Raw genomic sequence first — 1,263 nt, forward strand, 5'->3', positions numbered from 1 at the left:
AGGCTGGAGTGTAGTGGTGCAATCTTGGCTCACTGCAATCTCTGCCTCTCTGGTTCAAGCGATTCTCCTGCATTAGCCCCCTAAGTAGCTGGGATTACAGGCACCTACCACCACGCCTGGCTAATTTTTCTATTTTTAGTAGGGGCAGAGTTTCGCCACGTTGGCCAGGCTGGTCTCAAACTCCTGACCTCAGGTGATCCCCCTGCCTTGACTCCCAAAGTGCTGGGCCAAGCCCAGCCCAATCTTCCCTTTTTACGGATGAAACACTGGGGCCTGCCTTCCTCTCGCAGTTAGTGCAGTCTCTCCAATGCCCGTCTCCTGACACCCCGCCCAGTGCTCTTTCTACACATGGCACTCTCTCCTGCCCCTCCAGCCCCCACCCCAGCAAAGAAAAACAATCAATGTAAGCAACATCAATGTAAGGCCAGGTCCTCACCTGTCATCCAGATACCCCCCCATCATGTCATGACACAACAAAGTCCGGGGCCTCTGGCTGCTCAGAGGGGGCTGGCGACACGCCAGGGGCTCCAGGGCCACGTTAAAGCCATCCTCCATGCAGGGTGTCCACGCCAAGAGTTCCTCCAGCGAAGACAAGTAAAAGCTGACAGGTTTGGTGGTGTCCTTGTCATAATATCTAACTGGTCCGAGGACAGAAACATTGAGCAATTAATGGAAATTATTATAGGATTAATCGAAATGTTTTGACAATAAGCCCAGCCCAGAGGCGCATGTTCCTCCCTTTCTATCTCTGTGTTTTGGCCCTTTCTGTTCCCCCCAGTTGGATACCCTACTCCCCATTCTCCACCTACTGAAGGCTTCCTCCTCCCCAAAGACTCAGTTCTAGTGTCACCCCTGCAGGAGGCCACCCCCTCCACCAGAGAAGGAACATGAGAGGGGGTGGGGGTTGACCTGCCCCAAAGCCCCAGGCGTGAAGGTGGAGTCAGTATTCAGAGCCTCTGTCTCCTCACCTGGCAGGGGGTCCGGGGAAAAACTGACCACCTCTCGAAAGACTGTCTCTTCTTCATCATCTTTGATCCTAAGCAAAGAAGGAGTTGTACGTTTATAAATAAAAACATAAATAGGCAAGAACACTTAGAAGCAAATGGACCAGTTTCATCTAAATACAGAGGGACAGACATTCTCTGCCTTACGTTATTTAATATTAACTATAGAAACATTGTATAACGCAAGGAAGTGCCGTGTGATAGTCCTAAGGTTACCTGTATTAGCAACCAGGCCTTGGCTTCTGCAAGGACACACGTG

General features: G+C 51.1%; 1 protein-coding gene across 1 annotated transcript; it reads right to left on the bottom strand.

Annotated features, from left to right (window-relative positions):
• Window positions 1–436: 436 nt before the first annotated feature.
• On the bottom strand, window positions 437–1,036 carry LOC105554031 (cytosolic endo-beta-N-acetylglucosaminidase-like; the record flags this gene model as incomplete). The annotated part of the gene is made up of 2 exons (XM_012000269.1): window positions 437–638; window positions 969–1,036. Coding segments are annotated over 2 exons (270 nt in total), but the record flags the coding sequence as incomplete, so codon positions are not given.
• Window positions 1,037–1,263: the final 227 nt, after the last annotated feature.

This window comes from Mandrillus leucophaeus, unplaced genomic scaffold, assembly GCF_000951045.1.
Source record: "Mandrillus leucophaeus isolate KB7577 unplaced genomic scaffold, Mleu.le_1.0 Scaffold6223, whole genome shotgun sequence".
NCBI classification, from domain to species: Eukaryota; Metazoa; Chordata; class Mammalia; order Primates; family Cercopithecidae; genus Mandrillus; species Mandrillus leucophaeus.